This window comes from Odocoileus virginianus, chromosome 2 (assembly GCF_023699985.2).
Source record: "Odocoileus virginianus isolate 20LAN1187 ecotype Illinois chromosome 2, Ovbor_1.2, whole genome shotgun sequence".
Lineage (NCBI taxonomy): Eukaryota > Metazoa > Chordata > Mammalia > Artiodactyla > Cervidae > Odocoileus > Odocoileus virginianus.
In genome coordinates, this window is record NC_069675.1 from 9,571,269 (window position 1) to 9,594,410 (window position 23,142).

Sequence of the window (23,142 nt, forward strand, 5' to 3'; positions counted from 1 at the left end):
TATCTCTCCTTGCTATTCTTTGGAACTCTGCATTCAAATGCGAATATCTTTCCTTTTCTCCTTTGCCATTCACTTCTTTTCTCCCCTAATTGTGAGGCCTCCTCAGACAACCACTTCGACTTTTTGTATTTCTTTTTCTTGGGGATGGTTTTGATCACTGCCTCCTGTAGAATTTTATGAACCTCTGTCCGTAGATCTTCAGGCACTGTATCAAATCTAATCTCTTGAATTTATTTGCCTCATAAGTAGGGTCAATGGGAGACACTGCAGAAAATTAGAAAGAAATCAGGTATTTCTAACCACTTCCCACCCCAGCCCTATGGTTCTAGCTTCTGACCCAGCCATTAGGATAGAAGTGGAGATGTTTGATGTTGCTAATCTCTGGGTTGCTCCTCTACACTGCGGAACTTCTCAGCTCTACTATTACCTCTATAACCAAGTCCCTGTGTTAAAATCAGTTTGAATTAACTGTAGTAGATTGTCTTCCTGACTGGATCCTGGTACAAGTTAGGCAGACCCCTATTTTGTTATTTTAAGTCATGCAATCACAAATACCCTTAAAGATAAATCTTGGTCTCCAACTATGTGTATTTCCTCTCACAAATTTCTAGAAGTGTACAGAACCCTGTTTTTTTTTAATGGACATTGCATATTCCTCTCCTAAATGACTGTGCCTTGCACTTCTACCAATAGTATATAAGTATGCTCCTATAAGCTCACCAATTTGAAGTTAGAAAACTAGGGCCTAATTTTAATTTCTTTTCATTCACCACTAGCAAGTTTGAATTTTGTTTCTGCCTATCTAATATTCTGTTAGCCTTTATCTGCTCCTTTTTCAGTTATTGTCAAGCAGGGCCATGTCAATATCATCAGTGGGTATCACTAAGAACTTGTAAGAAGTTTATTTACCAGGTTTGTATTTTGCTTATTAAGGAAAGAGTTTTAAAAGATGGTAGGGAGAGGATAGAGGCAAGTGCTTTTTAGAGTTCATATAAGTAAGGGCTTTATATCTTGAATGTGAATCATATATACCTACAGAGTCTAGCCAGAGTCCCTGAGGGTTCTGCCTCATCTCAGCCAAACTGCTTTAAACAGCAGACTGCTGCACCAGCCATGGTTTCAGCGGTGCTTGAAATCCAGGGGCTCAAACACAGCCTAGGAAAAACCATCTAGATCCCCATTCCATTGGCACTGTGTTTCTGGGTGAGAAATATCTGGGATCAAGGCTAAGTGTTGGCCACACGCCTGTCAAGCACGTATAGTCAAAATCAAAACACTCAGCAATTACTCAGATGGGTTAGGAAATACTAATATGCTTGAGAGATGACTGCACTCTTGAAAAGTCTCATGAATCACACGTGGAATATTTGAAAAATGTTAAAATTTATTAATAATAGTTAACATCACACAGTTAATCGAACTAGTTCTTTATTGTACATGACAACATCTTCACTAGACTGAGTGCTCAGGGGTGTGAGGTGATCTGCTACTGAGCACATCACAGTCACAGATTGAGAGTCAATATACTTACACAGGCAAAGCAGCGTCAGCAAGGAACTATCACCTATCTGTGGGAACACAACTGTTCAAAATGCATTTTCCAGCATTCCGTTTTAGAAGCCACACACACAGCTCTACCTTTTAAAAATGTGCAATTTCATAGATGGTGCCTAATTTTTCAAGTTTAAAAGTTAAAGTTCACTTCTATTTCTTGGGCATCCCTTAGTGATACACAAATCTAGACACTGTTCTCACTACAAGTTTGATAAATGTGCAAAATTTGGGTGCTCTGAGTTCTGTCATTCCATTTTTATTTTGATCCTTGTATCCTACTCAACATTGTTAAAAGGTCTTCCCCTCTTTATTATGAAGTATTCGGGTTTAATAAAAATATTAAAATGATTTAATATTTTAGGGCAGGAGTGGGCTCTCAGATTCAGGATTAACTGCACTCTAAAAAGTAGGGTAAGGAAGGTTTTGGGTCCCTTCCCCTCTCTACCCACGCAGTTTGAAATAAATAAGTCTTGTAAAAACAGCTCAGCCTAGGAAGTCTGTGGACAATACCTCTTATAGAACATTTACAAAACAAATCCAGGGTGAAATTTGCTAGAAGCGTACAAATCCACCAAATGTGTTATCCCTGTTTTGTATGTTTGACGAATAGTTTGGTTTTGGTTTGCTATCAACAATTAGACCATTTTGCAAATATTTTTGGTGGCTTCCTTTATCTTGTTAGAGAGGTTTAAAATACTACTAACTGTCCTAAGAATGAAGATTGCTAAGCAGTTTACTTGAAATGATTCCTGTTTCCTTTGTTAATATCTCATGTAATATTGTGCCAGAAAAGTTTCTAGACTGAGCAACCATTTAGTGTGGTTTCTTCAGTCCATAGTCCCAACCTCCTTCACACTATCCCCAGACACCTTCCAAGTTTCTGAGTCTGCAGGGAAAGGAGGAGCTGCTTGACCATTTGCTCACTTTAATGATGTTTTCCTTCTCTTCCTGCAGATGAATGAGGTATTTCTAGTAACCAATCAGTATATCTTCATCTTCCATCCTTTAACTACATTGATTTATTGAGACCCTGTGTATTTCTAGACATAGCAAATTAACATATAAATACATTACATACAGAGGATCATACAGTGTCAAGATGAAGGAGCAGATGTACTTTATGAACTAAATACATTTCAAATATAAATTAAAATGAAAATACAGTGTTTCCACTTCTGCAGGAAAAAATTTAAAACAGACCAAAAAGTCTTCCCGCTCCCAAAGGTCCACTGCTTATGGATGACCTGTGAACCCACTCCCAGGACTCTAGGCTTTGGTTTTGCTTGATCAGTCGCAGGATGCTTTGATTCCAGGAACAGCATCCACTGGAACCCACGAGGCAAATGCTTATAGATGAGGTTGAAGAGGGGCTGCCACATGGCTATCCATCGACTTCCCCTCCATTGCTGCCCCTCCCCACTGCCTATGGGAGAATCGGGCTCAAGTCATTGGAGACCTCTCAGCTCTCTGAGAGGAGAAATAGCACCAACCTTCAAGCTGAGGGATGCTTTCCACCTTGAAATGTCACGGTCAGGCTTCAAGGTGAAGCAAACATATTTTTTATTATTGTCCCCATCCTGTAGGATTATACAGGGACATGGAATTTGGCCAGGGGGATTACCAAAGATTAAATCTTTTTTTCAAGTTTTAAGAAAATCAATGGTAACGGTTGTGACAAGTGTGAACAAATCCTTACTTCAAATTGTATTTATCTCAGGGGGGCCAAGGCTTGGGTACCAAACTCTACAATTTGGTAGTCAGAGTAGACAGAGACAAAACCTAGTCCAATGAGGTCCTCTCTGCAAGGAAAAGCCAAGGGGTCTGTTTCTGACACAAGGGGAATGGCATCTTATAATTTAAAGCAGGAAAAAAGGGAAACCAGAGGAAGTCCTTCCAATTGCAGGGGCTCTACCGTTGTCCAGCCTCTCGGATGCGGCAGGCCACAGCAGTGATGAGAGCTGCCCCCTTCCCACTGCCATCTTCTGACTCCAGGAAGGATACATCACATTTTGGAGCCAAGTCCTTCACCGTCTCATGCATGACTTTGGCAAAGCTGAAAAAGTTGGGAGGAAGACAGAATAAAATATCTTAGTCATGATAGATTTGTGTCCTGAAAGATAGGGCCCTAAGAAGTGATGCTAGAAACCTAGAAATAATTGAGATGGAGAAGAGGATGATAGCTACCATATTAAACACTATGTATTGTGTTTCAGAAAACTCAGGTTTGGAGAGACTAGCAACATGCCCAAATTCTATGTCACAGTGGGCAAGAGAAGCTAAGTGAGAAGTTAAGATTCAACTCTAGGACAAAAGCCTGAGATTATGGCCAGCTGTGCTCTTAAAAGAGCAGTCATTTATGCACACCTTGCAGAAGTGCCTGTTTATCAGTTCTAGAGGGGAGGACCAAGTCCCATACATGTGATATTCCATTTTCCAGAGATATTAACTCATATCAGACTCATGTCTAACCCCAAATTTCATTAAAGGCAAAAGGAGCAGACTCAGGAGGGTGTTGCTGGGAGATGACAAGAATCAAAGATTCTTCCTGATTAGAGAAAGAGACCATGTGTCATTATTTGCCCGCGAGAGCAGGGTCCAGTTGTCCTCCCCGTTGGCAGAGCTGAGAACAGAGGTCCTGACATCAAGCCCCTGTGCTAGTGGCCGGACTTCTGTCCCACTCCCAACCCTCACTTGGGACTGAGGTTCCTATTTTCACAATGACACTGAACACCAATAAGAGAAACTTAGAATTTCTCAGGGTCCACACTTTGCACTAACTGTGGACTCTGGGCAAGCTTCTCAACTCCTTGAAACAATCATGGTGACACAGGTGACAATTCAATCAATGAGCCTCTCCATCATACCTTCTGCGGAACAAGGGGCACAGCTCTGTTTGGGAAAGAGACTGAGGTATATCCTGACTTTAAAACAATTTATCCAAAATATATGCAAGTGAGAGAAGAAAGGAGAAGAGAAATAGTGATGAGAGGACAAAAGGGGGAAGAGATGGACAAAGACCGGAAAAAGAGTAAAAAGGAAAGGGCATTCAGTATTTCCAAACTAGAGATGAAGGTGGCAAACTTTTTCTATAGAGGGTTAGACAATTGACACTTTGAGCTTTGTGGGTCATATATTCTGCTGTTAATAGCTGGAAGCAGCCATAGACAACAGATAAACAGCAGGGCATGGCTGTATTTCAACAGTTTATTTACAAAAACAGTTGTGGCTATAATCTGCCAACTCCTACCCTAGACTATAGGAAAAAATGCTCCAGATTTCCAGCATGCATTTACTAGAACATTGGCAGAAGCACTGTTTGTAATAGTCAAAATCTAGAAATAACCCAAATATTCATCATTAGGATAAATTATAGCTTAGTCACTCAAAGGTTACAGCCCTGAAAATTAATGAACTATGATTGCAGACTTCAGTGTTGATGCATCTAAAAAGCATATATGCAGTGTGAGAAAAACCAATCACAAAAGAAAAGATGCCATGAGTCCCCTTATGGTAAATTCAAAATTAAGTCAAACTGGGACTTCCCTGGTGGTCCTGCGGCTAAGACTGCGCTTCCAATGCAGGGGGCTCAGGTTCGATCCCTGGTCCAGGAACTAAGATCCCATAGGCTGCTCAGTGCAGCCAAAAAAAAAATTAAGTAAAAATAAACACTGTAGATGCATACATAAAATATGGGAGAAAAAAAGTGATAGACTTACACCTCAGCACTTACTCATGGTGGGGAAAATGAAGGGTGCAACTGGGAGGAGCTCACAGGGGGCTTCCAAGCTGGATGGTAAAACACAGACCTACTTCTAGTTATTAATCTTTAAACTATAATACACGTGCTATACACGTGGAACGTCTGATAATTTGCCATAGAATAGAGAGAGAGAGAAAGGAAAGCAGAGAAAGAATGAAGAGATGTGGGAGGAAGATGGGTAGGAAGAGTGTAGGTCAGGCACTCACTGAGGATGCAGCTTGTAGAGGGTCCCGTCCACACCCACTGTCACTCTGAGGGTGTCCAGGCCACGGTTTTCTCGGATTTTGTCCACTACGGCGGCCATGCCTGCGCCACAGAGCTGAGCTGCCCGTCGAGCCACCACGGTGCACACCTCCTTGACGATGATGCTGTCATCGCACGTGCTCTCGAGCCCTAAGTGGTGCAGGATGGCACGGACCTGCAGCAGGGCCAGGCAGTCACTGGGGCAGGAGGAGACAGCCAGTGGTCAGTGATGCACCAAGAGGGCCTGATGGCTTGCCCCTCCAGGGCCTGGCTCCTTCATTAGAAGCAGTTCTGGGGGACCTGGACTTCCAAGGGCTAGGGGTAAAGGCTACCCGTCTGTGAGAGATGGTTCCATCTTTAAACTCAGTTTAGGAACTAGTGCTTATCACACTGGCCCACATGGACAGGAACACAAAGAAACAGCTCCCTCTGCCACTTTACCCAGGCAAGGGGCACACTGCTGCTGCAAAACTGATACTCAAAAGGAAATTCACTGGCCATGATTCCACTTATTTGGAAATAGCAAAGACAGTGATGATGCTAATACATGACAGCTTTCAGTTGCAAAGCCCTTTCCTGTCCAGTCTCTCGTTGTTCATAGACCAGCAGGACAAGCACCAACAACCAACATTAGATACCTATTCTACGGGGTCCCCCACACTGGGTGGTCTGCGATCTACTTGTGCTCTATTTATAGAAGAAGAAAAGAGACATGTAACCTAGAACAGTATTCTGTCTACCGGTGCAGATAACTTAGGACCCCCCTCATGTCGGCTGTCCAGTTCCTGCTTTTCAATATGCCTGAGAGTAATATTAATGACACAGCGTTAATTTTCAGAAGGCTCTGAAACTTAGCATTCTAATTTAGAGCAGACTTCTCTTCCCCACCATTAAACTGGAGGAAGAAGGCCTCACTTTCATGAGCCACCACAGGATGCCACTTGATCCTGGTTGCCTTATTACTGCAGCCAGCGGTTAAGAAGATCCTTCTTGCCAAGCACAGGTGCTTTAGTGAGTTATCTTCCACCGTGCATTCCCATTTACATTCTGTGAGCAGCTATCTTTCTTTCTACTTTTGAAATTGGCCTAGAACCAGCAATACTGCTTTGCACAGGTTGATCCAGCTTATGAAAAATCATGATTTTTCACAAGAAATATCACATATTTTCCCTTAAAATGCCAACTGTTCATAAAGTGCTTTAAAACAACACTATACAGATATAAACACATTAGCTACTAAACTGATCTTTATGTAACCCACACCCTGATCTTACCTGAACTGTGAAAATCCCAGCTAGTCTGTCCATGAAAAGGATATACGGTCCATCCTACTCCAGGCCCTCAATTCTCACCTCTCAATCTGAGACAGGAACTTGGTTTCAAAGATTCCCCTTGTCTTGAGCCGCTCTGAGATGCGGCCACGGAAAAGCAGCCCACGCTTGGTGAAATCAATGAGGATGTTACGAACAATCTCGCCCAAGTACATGCCGCTGATCATTTTCTCAAACCTGCAATGCAGGTAATGTTCATGGAGGTTAAAAAGTGTAGGATGTGCTGACACAGACCAGCCTCCACTGCATTAGAAGGTAGAGAGCATACAGATTCCCGTTGGTGGAAAAGGAAATGCTATTTGACTCACTTAGGCAGGATTCCTGGCATCCACATGTACTGACTCATAGCGTTCAGTAAAATGTGTCCTGAGACCCAAGGGGATTTCCTGAATTGACTGCATTTAATGGGTTCATTTTCCTTCCAAGGCTTATTCCTGACTTCTCAAGAAGGAACTCACACCAAACCCCACCCCACTTCCAGAAGGGTAGGATGCTGAATCTTAATCCCTGATGTTGCTGAGAATTTAGCATGCTTTCTCTTTAACCTAATCATTTGTTGCTTAAATAACTAGCACTAGCTGAGAACTAAACTGGCCAAGAGAACTAAATATGACTACTCAATAGCTTGAGGGTCTTCTGGCCCTGCATAGTGCCTTTAAAAATATCAACATTCTCAATTTCAACCAAGATTCCATCATCACTTAATCTCGTCTTACTCCAGCCTGTTTTTTTTCATTAATGCTGTCTGGCTGGTTCCTGGAGGCACTTTAGTCTGTGACCTCTACTACAGACAAATGTTTGCAAGGGATATTCTGCAGAATATCCTAATTGGTTAATCCAATTAGGAAACACTACATTCAACCTCTTCCTAATGGGACCCCACCGCACCAAGGGCTTGGTGATGCTGGGGCTGCCCCCTTGTCCAGTATGACAACAGACGATGCTACACACTGGATGGATGGAGAAAGGCTTGCTCCTGTTTGCTTCCTGGTCCTACCTGCCTCGCCCCAGCAATGCTTCTTCACCCTGATGGCAACAAGTGGTTCAACTGTCTGTTTTTCCTTAAGTCCCACACCTAGGTTTTAACACTTTATCTCACCTGTCCAGTCCTCACAGTAGGAGCTGCTTCCTACATCTATACTAACTTCTGTGCTACTCAGCAAACCCCTTTGATGTCCTCATCCCTCTAAAACCTGTGTGACCAACTCTAATTCTCCTTGCAACATAACTGCTGTGATTTAGTTTTCCCAACTGGACTTCGAGACCATCACAGTTCAGCAGGACAGAACTTCCCAGATGTATATGACAAGAAGCCCTTTCCAAAGAAATCTCTTCTGTTAACATCTCAAGAGAATGAGCATCCTGCGCTTTGCTGTTGTGGGTGACCCTTCACTGTTCAGTTCTAATATAAACATACCAGAGCCCACATGCAGCTGGACGCCTACCTCTGTCTGCCAGGGTTGAGGGAGAGCTCATCCACAGCTGCGTCAAATTCTGTGCGGAAGTCATCGAGGCATCCGTTGTCCCCGAAGGCCCCCCACTCCATGTTGACACACATCCGCCCCTCTTCCCCTTCCACCAGCTCCACATTCCGCATCTCCTCCATGTAGCAAGCATTGCTGCCTGTGCCTGCCAACCAAGAGACATCAGTCAGGGCCTCCCTCGGCACCGTCTCCCCCCATCCTAGGCTATGTGACCCCACAGGGGAAGGACAGCCCAAGTCCTCACCAACAATGAGGCCGACTTCACAGTGAGGGTCTTCATAGCCACAGGTCATCATAGTCCCAACTGTATCGTTCACCACGGCAACCACGTCCAGGTCAAACTCCTGAGAACAACAGCAGATCCCAACCCCCAAATGAGCCACAATATTGCCCCTCAGACACTTGCGAGGAAGATTTAGATGTGTATAAAGCTTATACAAAGAAAGCTGAGGGCCGAGGGATTGATGCTTTTGAACTGTGGTGTTGGAGAAGACTCTTAGGAGTCCCTTGGACTACAGGGAGATCCAACCAGTCCATCCTAAAGGAGATCAGTCCTGGGTGTTCATAGGAGGGACTGGTGTTGAAGCTGAAACTCCAATATTTTGGCCACCTGATACAGAGAGCTGACTCATTTGAAAAGACCCTGATGCTGGGAAACATTGAGGACAGGAGGAGAAGGGGACGACAGAGGATGAGATGGCTGGATGGCATCACCGACTCAATGGACATGACTTTGGGTAAACTCCGGGAGTTGGTGATGGACAGGGAGGCCTGGCGTGCTGCGGTTTATGGAGTCGCAAAGAGTCGGACATGACTGAGCAACTGAACTGAACTGAACTGAAAGCTTATATAGCAGGGCTTATTTGCTCTGCTCGAATGTCACCTCCTCAGAGACCTTCCCTGGTTATACTATTTAAAAGAATGCGCTTCCCCAGCCCCACTCACTCTGTCCTCACCCAAATTCATTTTCCTTCCTAGCACAAAAGCAACCTGACATTAGCTCACGGTTTGTTTACAGAATGAGAGCTTGCAGCCATTCCTGAATCCCCAGTTGCCAAGAGCAAGGCTTGACAGACCACGGACACTCACAAACTGCTGAAGGACTAGAGTAACTATCCCTGTGACCAACACCACTGCACTTAGCAGTCCCCCCGCTTTTGCACCCACAGACCCTTCAGGCCTCACGCTGCACCTCTCCTACCTCCCGCCGGTGGATGGCCTCCTTCAGCAGCATCACCACGTCCTCACCCTCGCAGCCGGACGCCTTGAAGCCTTTCGTCCACTTCAGGAGGATGCTCTAAATATCGCACATGGGCAGGGAGGTGGATATCAGAGAAGGACTCTTGGCTCATTCTCTAGTTGTCAACCTCACAGGTTATCAGAGGCCCTTTGAAAACCAATCACCTCACCCACAGGTTATTCTGAACCTGTTTCACCTACTAGCAGGGCTGACTATGCACCAGGTATTGGGCTAAGCACAACACATGTGTTACACCATTTAATCCTCACAGCAACTGTATGAAATGTTTATCATTATCATGCCCATTTTACAAGTAACTCTGGCCCTGGAATAAAGTGCCCAAGGCCTGCAGCTTGGAATAGAGGAGGCACTCACCCCCAGGCTCACCAACTCCAATGGAAGGGCTCATAAGCACCACACAACTGCCCCTGCCAAGGAACTGTTTCCTTCACCAGGAAAAACACTTTGCCCTGAACATCACACAGAGGGGTCGGTTTGTGTCTCTGAATTTTCAGACTCCACTATGAAGTGAATAAGTACCTCTGCTGAGTTACAGGGCCTTTCAGGAGCAGGTATATGAGGGATATATATGAGGAATATGGGGGACTGTTTCATACACTGTTCCCTGGCTCCCTCTGTGCTGCTTCAGTCCATCAGAGAATAGGCATCCAGGACCCCCAGACCACTCTTGAGAGGCCTGAACCCACAAAAGGGCCATGTGCTCACTACTACCCACTGGCATGTTTTCTCCAAGACTTGCTTGGTTTCTCACGGCCCAGGAGTTTGATATCACAAGTCCCACTGTGTTCAGATCCCAGGAAACTCAGAAAAACCAAGTTCAATCTCAGTAGTGATCTAGTTTACACACTTATATCCAAACCACTCTGATTTTCTTGTTTACAAATTAGCTTGACATCTCTGATGAAATTTTGTATTTGGCACTTCCAAGCATTCGGAATGTTGAAATAACATTACTGTAAATGGTCCTTAAATAATCTGGCATGCAGAGGCCCCAACAGCTGGGGAGAGCTGCCCGTGGCCTCCAGCTAAGCCAGGCGGCTTGAGGCCTCTGGGCTTCAGAACCTGCTGATGTCCCCTTCAACAGGCTGATCTCAGCAGAGCAGAACCCATCTTACAGACAGAACAAAGACAGAACCCAGCTTCTGCTTCTCTTATTCTTAGCTTTCACAGTTCTAGACTGAACACCTGCTGCTCACAGAAACTTAGAACATACGGCATAAATGCAGTACAATGACTGGAATTTTACAATTCAGGCATGAAAAGAAACAGCTGACATGTCTTGGGGGCCACCAGATAAATATATAAGCATATATATATATGCATATAATCATATATATATATATATACATGCTATACTTGAAAATCTGTTAAAAATATTTCAATAGAAGTCTAGAAGCATATAAACTGGAATCTTTTTTATCTTCCTATTAATCACATTTTATACATTTCATATTATAGAGATTATACTTTTCTTAAAAATATTATTTTAGTCTTACCACCAGTGTTTTCCCAAATCATTGAGATTCCTTCCAAAACACTAGTCGTTAATATGAGGCAGTGAACGACTCATGACTTAACTATTTCCCAACTGCTGAATAAGTTAGTTTGTTTCTAATGACTGTTATAATAAGCAATGTTTCATTAAATATCACATAAATATTTATACACATGTTTGATAAGTACTTTTAGTAAACTGATGCAAATGAGAAGGCTTTGAAAACCAATGCATTAATACTGAAAAAAATAATATGTTGAGACAAAGAAGCTGGAAAAACTAAAAGCAATCCTAGACCAGTTAACACTGGACAAATGTTAACAGATGTTGGGAAATACTGGATTAGGCAGGGTTTTTACCAGGACTTCTAACACCTGACCTGTGCCAGCAGTGCGCACGGTAAATTTAACTCTCAGAGGGGAGGCCTAGGGGCGTTTACAAAACTCATAAGTGACACAAGGTCTGCTGTGAGAGCACCAGATCTTTATCCCCTGCTTCACTCATCCAAGGCAAGCTGACAGGGAATAAAAAGCAAAGGTGATACTAGGGAAATATGACATCCAAACAGGAGATGGAGTGAAATGCCCTGAGCCCAAAACAGGGGCCTCAGGAACAGCTGAGCATAACTGACAGCATGGACTCATGTGTCAAGAAACTGGAATGAAATCATGGCTTAGCCACTCGCAGGCTATATGACCTGCAAGATACTTGGCATCTCTGTAGACCTTGTTTTCCTTTCTGCAAAATGGGCACACAAACCTTATAAGGTAGGGCACACCTACCTTATATGGTTGCTGTGAGGGTTAAATGACGAAACCTAGCAGAGTACCTTGCACAAAATACTTTTAAAAAATGCCAATTATTGTTATTATTAGGATTGTCATCATTATCCCAAAGATCATTATTCCTACTTGACTCTCACCAGCTCTGACTTACTCATTCCCATCAACAAGCCCTTCCCCATGACTGATCACTAATGCCCTTCTTTTCTTCCTCTTGGGTCAGCTTTCTCCCTTGCTCTAAAACCCTGGCTGGTTCAGAGTTAGTACAGCCCATAGGAGAGCCCTCTAGGAAAGCACTGTTACCTCGTCCAGGCTGTTCTGCTGGCAGGGGAAGGAGAAAGTGAAACCTAGAGGCAGGGACACACCCTTCATGCCCATGTACTCCAGGAAGTCCGCAATGCACTGGACGATGTGGTCAAAGAGCTGTAAGGAGAAGGTGGGCTCTGAGTGGGGTGGTGGGTGGGGACGGGAGGGTGGGCTGGCCAGGGCAGGCTGCACCCAGCAGGGCCTGAACACCGGCTCTGGGCCTCTACCCAAGAGAAATGCCAGCTCGGGCACATTCTTAGGTAAGGCCAGCCAGAGCCCTAGCCCACCTACTCCTCCCCAGGACCAGGGGTGAAAGCAGAGAAAGCACTGTCCCCCCGGGTGAGAAGGGGGAGTCTCCTGGAGCACCCCCAGAGGTGCGCCCGTCTCACCTCATCCCCCGTGCCGTGCATGACCTCCTGCGGGATAGAGTAGATCTTGTTGTGCATCTCCACTCCACGTCGCTTCCCGTTCCGGACACGCACCAGCAGCACCCGGAAATTGGTGCCCCCAAGGTCCAAGGCCAGGAAGTCTCCTTTCTCTGGAAAGTAAGCCAAGGAAGATAATTTACTGGGGCTAAAGAGAGTGACAGTCACTTTCCCCTAATGGGGAGCTCTCCCAGGAGGCCTGGACAATCTTGGGATAATGGACAGTGGTTTAGTCACTAAGTTGTGTCCGATTCTTGCAACCCTATGAACTGTAGCCCACCAGGCTCCTCTGTCCATGAGATTTCCCAGGCAAGAATACTGGAGTGGGTTGCCATTTCCTTCTCCATGATAGACAGTAAGCTCCACCTAATGATAAAGAAAATAAGAACCCCAGGATTAGAGATTTCCTGGCTCCTTTGTGGTTCTCAAATGAATTCAAGTTGCGGGATCCCAGGAATTACAATGAGCTCCAGAACACAGGAAAGAAATGGTGATACGGTACACTCCAAAATATCCAAACATGCCACCTGTACAAAATCAAAGGCCACCTTACATAAGGTTCCAGAATAGAGAAGAGAGAAGGAACAATGGAGTCCAACTCTTTAAAGAAAACTGAAGGGAAATTTTTCTAAATGAGAAAACCCTCCTTTGTAGGACAGTCACAAGGCACTACATGCCTCAATCACAGCTTCCATGCAACCCTCAGGCAGCTGCAAGAGGGAGGCACTGCATTCCCCTTTCTAGAGGAGCGAGACCTGGCTGGACTAGCGTGCACAATACAACGTGTCCCTGGTAGCACAAAGCAGCCATAAACAATATGTAAGCAAATGGGCATGGTTGTGTACTAATAAAACTTTATTTGTAAAAATAGGCAGTGGGCTAGATTTAGACCATGGATTTAAGTTTGCCAGCTCCTGACCTTATAAGATCTAACCCTGGAACCAAAATTCCTAGAATTGAATCCCAGCTCTACCATCTTCTAGCTATGTGAAGTTGGGCAGGTTTCTTAATTTCCCTGCGCCTAGGTTTTGTGTAAAACATAATAGCTTGTTGACAAAAAAAATTAACTATCAGTGTCTGTTAACAGTTGAAGATTACATGAATTTATATGTGTGGAATGCTTAGAGAAGCGCTGGACACACAGTAAGCATTCATTAAGCACTTACCACGACCACTGTTCAGTTTTAACAAAGGAGTACCTTGGTCGAGCTCACTGGACACCAGAATTTCCCAGTACTACAGCTGAAGAAACACCTGCGACAATCTGACCTGATCACCTAATGCGAAGGCTAAGGGAGTCCTCTTGGAGTGACTGAGACCTGTGAGCTGGATGGCGGCCCTACTGCGTACCTGTGCCATCAGGGGTGGCACACACGTAGGTGGGCAGCATCTTGACAGGAGCAATGGCGTGAGTCTCCTTGCTCAGACCTCGCTCCATCTCTATCTTCATCCTCCTCTTGACCTCCAGCAGCTGCTCACGGCTCAGCTTCAGAGACTCCAGGGTCTTCTGGCGGGCCCGGTGCTGGTCGGCCAGCCGATAGGCCACCGCCGTCACCATGGCGGCCCCCTTGCCGCTGCCATCCTCAGAGCGGAGGAAGCGGACGTCACAGTCGGGCACCAGGCGCCGCACGGTCTTGTGAAGACGCTTGGCAAAACTGCGATCACAGAGATGGGGTAAGAATGGGCTGCCCACAGGGAGGGCCAGTGGTACAAAGGGTTGGGGCAGTAGCTCACCACCTCAGCCCAAATGACACCCTAAACACTCTCTCTCCCTACTCTTTCCCAGGTTGGGGGTCACTGTATGAAAGCTCAAAATATTTAACTGCAACCCCTGTGAAAAGGGAAGGACCCTTCTGGGAAGCCACCATCTTCTGCACAAACTCAAAGAAGACCCCCCTCCTCGCAGGCCCCAGCTCCTCTGCCCAACTTATCAGCCTCAGGTGATTCTGACACCAACTACTATTCATGTTTCATCATTTCAGCAGATGCTGCCTAGGAAAGACCCAAAAACAGAAACGTCAAAATGATCTTCTAGACTTCGGCCTCTCTTTGGCTGATTTCTGCCAAGAACCCTGGAGCTATCTGAACAGCTGAGGATTTGTGTGGTGGCTGCTTGGAGCCACGGTCTCCAAGGCCTTTCTACTCCAGGTGTGGCCCATGCGCTGGCAGCATCCCTGGGTGCTACTAGAGACACAGGATCTCAGGCTGAACCCAGACCTTCTGAATCAGAATCTGCCGCTTAACAAGATCCTCTAGTAATCTGTGTGCACTTTAAAGTTTCTGAAGCACTGGACTAGGAGCCTAGGGCATGCAAGGGCTGAGACCCTCCACATTCCCCTTCAGTTAATGAAGGGCCACTGACCTAGCGTTCTTATTAGGTGAAAATGATGAGCTAAGTGGGTACCATAGAAAAATATCTTTCAAGTCCCAACTGAAATTTGAATATTTAAGCACGTATGACCAAGGGATCAAAACACAGACGGCAGGGCAGGATTAATTCAATACCCAGGTGAGCCAGATAAAGCTGGAACTGAGAAAGTACAAAAAAAGAGCCCCTAGAAGCCAGGAGAGCTCCGAGGAAAGCCTCCACCCATGCCGAGGAAACACACTTCCAGCTCCCACTTGCCCAGCGGGGAGCTTTCATTCCACAAAGAACCTCCAGGCCGTGGTCCATCTCCGCCACCCCCACAGTGCAACGCAGAGTCCCTGCGGGGTCAGGCCTCTCGGAGGCCCCACGTGCTGACTCACTGGGGGTGCTTCTTGTAGACGGAGCCGTCGACCCCAACAGTCGAGCGCAGCCGGTCCACGCCCTTGTTCTCCTTGATGCGCCGCAGCACGGCCGCCAGCGTGGCAGCGCACAGGCTGGCTGAGCGTGTGGACACGATCTGGCAGACGCGATGAGTGGCCACGCAGTCCTCATGTGTCGGGTCCAGGCCCAGCCGCACCAGGATCTCACGGGCCTTCCGGATGCCATCCTTCTCCCTGGGGAACAGAAACAGCGTGTGAGCCGCCATAGCCGGTGGGAGGGAAGAAGTGTGCCCACAAAGAAAGCCCTCGGCCCCAGCAAATGCCATGTCCCAGCAGACACCCGCCTCACTGCTCTGCCCACCTATGGAGGGGTGGGGTGAAGAAAGAGGCGAGGAAGGTACAAGCTGAGGTCTTCTTTCCTCTCCGCCACCCCCATACACACAGTTCTTCAGGTGCCCCTGTTTCCCCAGTGAGAACAACCAAGATTCCTCATGCACACACTACGGGAGGACAAGGCCCTGTTCCTGGGGCTTTACACACCAAGTTGTGTGTACGTGAGTTTGCTCGTCTCAGGAGAGTGGGAATGTTGTCCCTGCCACCAACTATCTCTGACCACAGGAACTCAGCTGTGGAGCCCACCCTATTTTCTCTCTATCAAGCAGTCAGTCGGTTGCACTTCACAATGGAGTTGGCACTGCTTTAACTTGCATCTACAGATGTTGGTCAAGGATTGATGCTTTGAGATTAGCCCTCTTCTTAGGGGAACTAAGTGTCCACAAATACCGAGCACTGTCATCTCCTCCAAGTTTAACAAGCAGGTACAGTTCATTCAAGTATCCCACTAAAAACAAAGTCATTGGGGCTGTCTCACTGCTCCTGTTAGCCCCAAAATCATCTTCTCTCCACCATCTGGTGCCTGAAACAAGACCACCTCAAGTGACAAGTGGAAGTCTCAAGAAGAGGAAACCAGGGCTTCCCTGCTGGCTCAGTGGCAAAGAATTCACCTGCCGATGCAGGAGACACGGGTTCAATCCCTGGTCTGGGTGGATCCCACATGCCACAGAGACTCTAAGCCCATGTGCCACTGCTATTGAACCTGTGCTCTAGAACCCGGGAACCACAACTATTTCGCCCACGTGCTACTGAAGCCCAGGAGTCCACACTCCACAACAAGAGAAGCCACCACAGTGAAAAGTCCATGCACAGCAATGAAAAGCAGCCCCCACTGATTGAAACTAGAGGAAAGTCTGCACAGCAATGAAGACACAGCACAGTCAAAAATAAATAAATAAATAAAGCTGCAGTTTAAAAGAAAAAAAAAACCAGGAAACCAAGTCCAACTTTTCGGATATCGTTGATTGAAAAACAAAAATCAGGCCATGCTCACTCCCACTCCCGCTGCCCTGTGAAAATGCAGGCCTCAACTCTAACTTCTGGAACTAATGGGCTGTCCAAGGACTTCTCTTTCTGTTATGAAGCAGGAGTCAGGATAGAGCCCTTTCTGAAAGTCGCCAGTAGGGAATGATTGTCTGAGGAGGTCTTACAAATAGCTGAGAAGTGAAAGACAAAGGAGAGAAGGAAGATACACCCAACTAAATGAGTTCCAGAGAACACCAAGAGAGAGAAGAAAGCCTTCTTAAGTGACCGATGCAAAGAAATAGACAAAAACAATAGCCTGGGAAAGACTAGAAATCTCCTCAAGAAAACTGGAGATATCAAGGGAACACTTCATGCAAAGATGGGCACAATAAAGGACAGAAATGGCAAGGACCTAAAAGAAGCAGCAGAGATTTTAAAAAGATGGCAAGAATTCACTGACGAATTGCACAAATGTCTTAATGATCCAGATAACCACGATGGTGTGGTCACTCAACTAGAGCCAGACATCCTAGAGGTGAAGTCAAGTAGGTCTTAGGAAGCATCGCTACAAAGTTAGTGGTGGTGATGGAATTCCAGCTGAGCTATTTCAAATCCTAAAAGATGATGCTGTTAAAGTGCTGGGCTCAATATGCCAGCAAACCTGGAAAACTCAGCAATGGCCACAGGACTAGAAAAGGTCAGTTTTCATTCCAATCCCAAGAAGGGCAATTCCAAAGAATGTTCAAATTATCATACAATTGTGTTCATTTCACATGCTAGCAAGATAACACTCAAAATCCTTCAAACTAGGTTCAATAGTACCTGAGCCAAGAACTTACAGATGTACAATCTGGATTTAAGAAAGGCAGAGGAATCAGAAATCAAATTGCCAACATCTGTTGAATCATAGAAAATGCAAGGAAATTAAAAAAAAATATGTACTTTTGCTTCATTGACTATACTAAAGCCTTTGTGTGGATCACAACAAACTGGAAAATTCTTAAAGAGATGGGAATATCAGACCACCTACCTGCCTCCTGAGAAACCTGTATGCAGGTTAAGAAGCAAGAGTTAGAATTGGACAGAGAACAACGGACTGGTTCAAAACTGGGAAAAGAGTACGTCAAGACTATATGTTGTCACCCTATTTATTTAACTTCTATGCAGAGTACATTATGTGAAATGCCAGGCTGGATGAATCACAAGCTGGAGTCAAGATTGCCAAGAGAAATATCAATAATCCTAATGGCAGAGAGCAAAGAGGAACTAAAGAGCCTCTTGATGAAGGTGAAAGAGGAGAGTGGAAAAGCTGGCTTAAAACTCAATGTTCAAAAAACAAAGATCATAACATCCAGTCCCATCACTTCATGGCAAATAAATGGGCAAAGAAATGAAAACAGTGGCAGATTTTATTTTCTGGGGCTCCAAAATCACTGCAGATGGTGACTGCAGCCATGAAATTAAAAGACAGTTGCTCCTTGGTAGAAAAGCTATGACAAACCTGGACAGCATATTAAAAGCAGAGATATCACTTTGCAGACAAAGGTCCATATAATCAAACCTATGGTTTTTCCAATAGTCATGTACAGATGTGAGAATTGGATCATAAAGAAGGCTGAGTGCTAAAGAATTGATGCTTTCAAATTGTGGTGCTGAAGAAGACTCTTGAGAGTCCCTTGGATTGCAAGGAGATCAAACTAGCCAATCCGAAAGGAAATCAGTCCTGAATATTCACTGGAAGGACTGATACTGAAGCTGAAGCTCCAATACTTTGGTCACCTGATATGAAGAGCCAATTCATTGGAAAAGTCCCTGATTCTGAGAAAGGCTGAGGGCAGGAGAGGAAGGGGACATCAGCGGAAGAGATGGTTGGATGGCATCACTGAATCAATGGACATGAGTTTGAGCAAGCTCCAGGAGATGGTGAAGGACAGGGAAGTCTGCGTGCTGCAGTCCATGGAGTCGCAAAGGGTCAGACACCACTTAGCGACTAAACAACAAAAGGGAATGAAATGCCAGGGCTCCAGGAAAAGAGAAGTAGATGAAAATGAATCATTAAAGGGTTGACAGGGAGCCTCTAGCATGAAGCTGAGCTCCCTGTGCCAGACAGGAACATGAGTGTAAAAGTGAAATTCCTTGTATGGGGGGCCAGCTCTCCTCAGCACCATGAGTCACCCTGGTAGTCGGCACATTCAAAACGGACACAAACGGAAAATATCTGGCAAGTGACATCAAGCCACAGGCCTGCCATGTAAGGCCAAGCCTCACGCTGGGTGAGACCCTCCTGCTGTCCACGTCTGAAGGGTCAACAGCCTGTGCCTCTTCCTCACTCCCCAGCCATCTGTCCGCCCTTCTGAGGTCCCAGCAAACAGAAAAAGACCCACAGCTTACCCTTCAATATCTGAAACATCTTTGGTCTCAAAATGGCCTGTGGCAAGAAGCTCAGGGCTGAGCTTCCCCCCAAAAAGCAGCTCCTCCTTGGCCATCTTCACTAGGATAAGCCTCACCAGTTCCCCCATGTACATTCCACTGATCATCTTCTCAAATCTGCAGAGAGAGATACAAACAAAATACAAACAAAATAAGTCTCTGCTGCCAGCAAACTTGACACGTCCCTGTGGAAGCAGCATGTACACATGGCGCCTATGCAGAACAAAGTGCAAACTTGTGTGGCACTGACTAGGAGTGAGATGGGTAGAAAAGTGACTGCTGCTGCTGCTGAGTCGCTTCAGTCATGTCCGACTCTGTGCAACCCCGCAGACGGCAGCCCACCAGGCTCCCCCGTCCCTGGGATTCTCCAGGCAAGAACACTGGAGTGGGCTGCCATTTCCTTCTCCAGTCGAAGTGACAGGCGGGCACAAATGGGGTTGGAGGCACTGGGAGCTCAGGCTGTCTCTGCAGGCGGGTGGGCCTTGAACTATGGAGAAGGAGGGTCCTTTGGCAGCCAAACCAAACATCCAGGGAGTGTGGGACACTCTACCAAAGCTTGAATTTGAGGTGAAGTGGGTTATGTGGTAGGGTAGCAATTTTTAAATTGACTTTTTCTCTAGCAAGGAAATGCTGTTTTTAAATGAATTCTTATGCAAAACCTCAGTATTTATTCAAGCAGGAAAAAAAACCAGGTCACTCCAATTAAATTTGGGTGCACAGGGCTAGCAACTCGTCACTTCAAACTTCCTTCCCCTTGCAGGCCATTTGTGGCTTCCTGAGAAAACAGAAGGATGGAAGGGGGATTGGGCAAGAATAGAAGGACAGGTCAGGACGGAGGAGAAGGAGCTCTCAGTGTCACCTGGTTTGGGGAATCTGGAAGGGAAACATGTTTCTGAGCAGGAAGGTGACAAGATAGCTGAGAGGGAAGTTGGGTAATTTATTTTTTCAACACTAGGTGACACTGTTGTCTCCATAAGGCAGTCTTTCTGGCTTAGATATATGACAGGAGAAACCAAGCCCTTACAATTCTTTCTAGCCAAAAAAAGGCCCTTTCATGATATCTTAGAAAGGATCTAGGTCCTAGAGAGAAGAGGCACACAGGGCCTTCAAAGAAGGCCCAGAGCAGGGTGTGGAAGAAATTCCGAAGTCACCTGCTGCAAACTACAAGAGAGGAAGCCGGGCCCTCAGGAAGTGACTTGCCCAAGACCCACAAACAGGTATGGCAGGACTAGAGCTAAGTGGAGAGCTGGTGAAACTGCCTGAGCAGGAGGTATGTTTAAAATGTTTAAGCACCAACACAGGCACGCTGCCTGAGAGGCAGCCCAGCCTCAGCAGTAAGGAACTCACGTGTCTACTCTGTACCTTCCCCAAAATAGCTGGTTCTGTGAGAGGTAGTGGAGGGGGCCAGTGGCTCTGAAGTATGAGTGGTAAAAGTTTTTATCTCAGGTTTTAGAGTTTCAGCCAGTGTTTGGAACACATTTATTTGGAAATATAACCAGTGAGAAAAAAATTCATATTCAAGCCCAGCAATAACTTCAGGGACAGCTGATGCATTGGTAATATGTCCTCCCAGCCTTTTTTTGTTTGTTTTTTGAGCAATTTTTTCTGTCCATGAATTTCTCACCAGCCGTGGCAGACACAGCCAGTATTCTATGAATGGACTCACTTTTGAACATGTGAGAGAAGCTTGTGGCTTAAATAAGCTGTGCTTTGAGGAAGCAAGGACACCCTGCAAACCTCTGTAAAGCAAAAGCCTCTCTTATAAAGCTGGTTTATAAGGCTGGATTTTCCCCTCCAAGCAGGGATAAGTACTAGATTTCCTACAACAGTCACAGCACCAGTAAGACCATAGAGGGCCTAGGAATTCCCTGGTGGTACAGTTGTTGGGACTCCGAGCTTTCAGGGCTGAGGGCCCTGGTTCAGTCCCTGGCCAGGGAACTAAGATCCCACAAGGCTCAAAAAAAAAGGCCAGAGAGGACTTGATTGCTCAAAACGTTTTGCAATTGCCTTTAGAGCTTGTGGCAATCCCTGTTTCAAGATCTTTAATAAGGACATTAGGCAAACGTTTGTGAGACTGAAATAACGTTTTGTAAGAATCAAAAGTAACCAAAAACTAAGTCTGACCAGGTTGGAGAATATAGCACCCAGGGACCAAAAAATACAGTTAGAGCCCCTCCTCCAGGCCACTCAAGGACCCTGGTTGAACCACAGGTCCAGAGAAGGTAGCCAAAGGGGCTCCTTAACCAACTTTTCTACAGGCATTGGGTCTGCCTACAGCTATAGCAAGAGGCCCTGGGACTCCTGCAATTCAGCCTAGCTCATAATAGGCAGCAATTAGGAGCCGACTCTCAGCCTCGTGCCCTGGGCAGTGACAGAGGTAGGAGCTGTGAAACGAGCTTCCAGATACCTTATCTTTGCTATCTCAACATGGTTTTTCTTACGTGGTGCAAAAATTGTTTCTCTGGACAACGTACAGACTGAAGGCAGAGAGAAACAGCAGGGCAGCACACTTAGAATACGATCTTCTAAAATGACCACTCTTGAGAGTCAAATTATTAGCCATAATCTGGTTTGTCCACTTGCTCTATCTTTTGTAAACAGCTCTCAGCAACTGATAGTCACAATATATGTAATAAGCACATTTCCATAAGCAGTGGGTGCCCTGGCAACTTTAGGGGCTATATATAAAGCTGCAAAGTAAAAATAAGAACCACCCCCTAGACCTGGCCAGACCCCACCTCAGCTGCTGAGCCCAAACCCTTGAGCCCACTGCACACAGGGGACCGCTCACAGTTGTTTCCCGGGGTTCAGAGAGCCCATGTCGATCTCCTGATCAAACTCCGTACGGATGTCATCAAGCGCGCCGTCATCCCCAAAGGCCCCCCACTCCATATTGATACACATCCGGCCCTCATCGCCCTCCACCGTGTCGATGTGGCGCATCTCTTCCATGTAGCAAGCGTTGCTGCCCGTGCCTGGACAAAACAAGAGAATGCTCAGCACCCACTCACACTGTCCTCCCCCAGCCCCCGGCCCCCATCTCCCTCTTAAAACTGTCCTCAGACCGCTCAATGTGACTGGGATTCCTCCCTGCAGACTCCTGGGGCATCTCGACATAGTTCCACCCACTACCACCCACAACTCCTCAAGTAATGGCTCAGCCCTCAAAAGTGACCACACCATTATCTTCTGACAGGGTATACAGAGGAAGATGCAGGCCAAGGACTCCTCCTCTCTTGGCAGCCCACTGCCACAATCCACCGGCCAGCACTACGTTCACACACCCACAGCGCTCACACCCAGAGTTCACGTACCCACAATGAGACCAATCTCACAGTTCTGGTCATCATAGCCACAGGTCATCATGGTCCCAACGGTGTCATTCACCACAGCCACAATATCGATATCAAAGTCCTGCAGGGATACAAGGGGGGCCCTAACTTTCACTGTCACAGGAAGACTACAGATGCAACGATGGAAGAGCAATAAGGCACACAGCTCAAGTGCAGGGCTAGAGCCGGAAGTTGGGTCCAAATCCAGTCTCACGGCAGCATCTCACTTCCCACCCCACGGTCTTCATCATAGAGGACTTCCCTGACAGCAGGCCTGCAGTCTAGTTCACAGCCATTACTACGCTAAGAAGAGCCTGTCTCTTGGACTCTGTGGGAGAAGGCGAGGGTGGGATGATCTGAGAGAACAGCATCGAAACATGTATATTATCAAGTGTGAAACAGATCGCCAGTCCAGGCTGGATGCATGAGACAAGTGCTCGGGGCTGGTGCACTGGGAAGACCCAGAGGGATGGAATGGGGAGGGAGGTGGGAGGGGGGATCGGGATGGGGAACACATGTAACTCCATGGCTGATTCATGGCAATGTATGGCAAAAACCACTACAATATTGTAAAGTAATTAGCCTCCAACTGATAAAAATAAATGAAAAAAAAAAGAGCCTGTCTTGTTGTC

At 46.1% G+C, this 23,142-nt stretch overlaps 1 protein-coding gene across 3 annotated transcripts in view; it reads right to left on the reverse strand.

Moving 5' to 3' along the window:
* Nucleotides 1-1,364: 1,364 nt before the first annotated feature.
* Nucleotides 1,365-23,142, reverse strand: part of HK2 (hexokinase 2) — a 69,874-nt gene continuing 48,096 nt past the window's right edge. For all 3 annotated transcript variants that reach the window (XM_070475811.1, XM_070475810.1, XM_070475812.1), the window contains 13 exons: nucleotides 22,493-22,592; nucleotides 21,970-22,153; nucleotides 19,140-19,295; nucleotides 15,390-15,623; nucleotides 13,992-14,296; nucleotides 12,606-12,754; nucleotides 12,214-12,333; nucleotides 9,574-9,669; nucleotides 8,617-8,716; nucleotides 8,334-8,517; nucleotides 6,910-7,065; nucleotides 5,521-5,754; nucleotides 1,365-3,607 (listed from right to left, as the gene is read on the reverse strand). In XM_070475811.1, the coding sequence (XP_070331912.1) occupies nucleotides 3,463-3,607; nucleotides 5,521-5,754; nucleotides 6,910-7,065; nucleotides 8,334-8,517; nucleotides 8,617-8,716; nucleotides 9,574-9,669; nucleotides 12,214-12,333; nucleotides 12,606-12,754; nucleotides 13,992-14,296; nucleotides 15,390-15,623; nucleotides 19,140-19,295; nucleotides 21,970-22,153; nucleotides 22,493-22,592 (2,163 nt within the window). In that variant the 3' untranslated portion in view covers nucleotides 1,365-3,462. The remainder of the gene's footprint in view (nucleotides 3,608-5,520; nucleotides 5,755-6,909; nucleotides 7,066-8,333; nucleotides 8,518-8,616; nucleotides 8,717-9,573; nucleotides 9,670-12,213; nucleotides 12,334-12,605; nucleotides 12,755-13,991; nucleotides 14,297-15,389; nucleotides 15,624-19,139; nucleotides 19,296-21,969; nucleotides 22,154-22,492; nucleotides 22,593-23,142) is intronic.